Below are 601 nucleotides of genomic sequence, written 5' to 3'. Positions count from 1 at the left end.
TAACCTAAAAATATGCTTAAAAACAAATTAGAAGGTTGGGCACGGTGGCTCATGTCTGTAATCCCAGCACTTTGGGAGGCCGAGGCAGGGGGAACACGAGGTCAGGAGTTCGAGACCAACTTGGCCAATATGGTGAAACCCCATCTTTACTGAAAATACAAAAATTAGCCAGGCGTGGTGGCGCATGCCTGTAGTTTCAGCTACTTGGGAGGTTGAGGCATGATAACTGCTTCAACCCGGGAGGCAGAGGTTGTGGTGAGCCGAGGTCGTGCCACTGCACTCCACCCTGGGTGGCAGAGTGAGACTCTGTCAAAAACAAACAAACAAACAAATTAGAGCCAGGTGTTTTGGCATGTACTTGTAGTGCCGGCTACTTGGGAGGCTGAAGTAGGAGGATCACTTGAACCCAGGAGTTCGAGTCCATTCTGGGCAACAATGAAACCCCATCTCTTTATTTTTTTTATTTATTTTTATTTTTTTTTTGAGACGGAGTCTCGCTCTGTCGCCCAGGCTGGAGTGCAGTGACGCGATCTCGGCTCACTGCAAGCTCCGCCTCCCGGGTTTACGCCATTCTCCTGCCTCAGCCTCCCGAGTAGCTGGG

At 50.2% G+C, this 601-nt stretch overlaps 1 protein-coding gene across 1 annotated transcript in view; it reads left to right on the top strand.

The window, feature by feature from the left end:
- ECD (ecdysoneless homolog (Drosophila)) overlaps positions 1-601 on the top strand; it is a 41,399-nt gene that overhangs the window by 25,980 nt on the left and 14,818 nt on the right. The window contains 1 exon segment of the mRNA XM_011991180.1: positions 511-601. This exon segment is cut by the window's right edge and continues 1 nt beyond it. Coding sequence (XP_011846570.1) covers positions 511-601 — 91 coding nt within the window.

Source organism: Mandrillus leucophaeus, unplaced genomic scaffold (genome assembly GCF_000951045.1).
Source record: "Mandrillus leucophaeus isolate KB7577 unplaced genomic scaffold, Mleu.le_1.0 Scaffold39, whole genome shotgun sequence".
NCBI classification, from domain to species: Eukaryota; Metazoa; Chordata; class Mammalia; order Primates; family Cercopithecidae; genus Mandrillus; species Mandrillus leucophaeus.
This window is presented reverse-complemented; position numbering and strand designations above follow the sequence as displayed.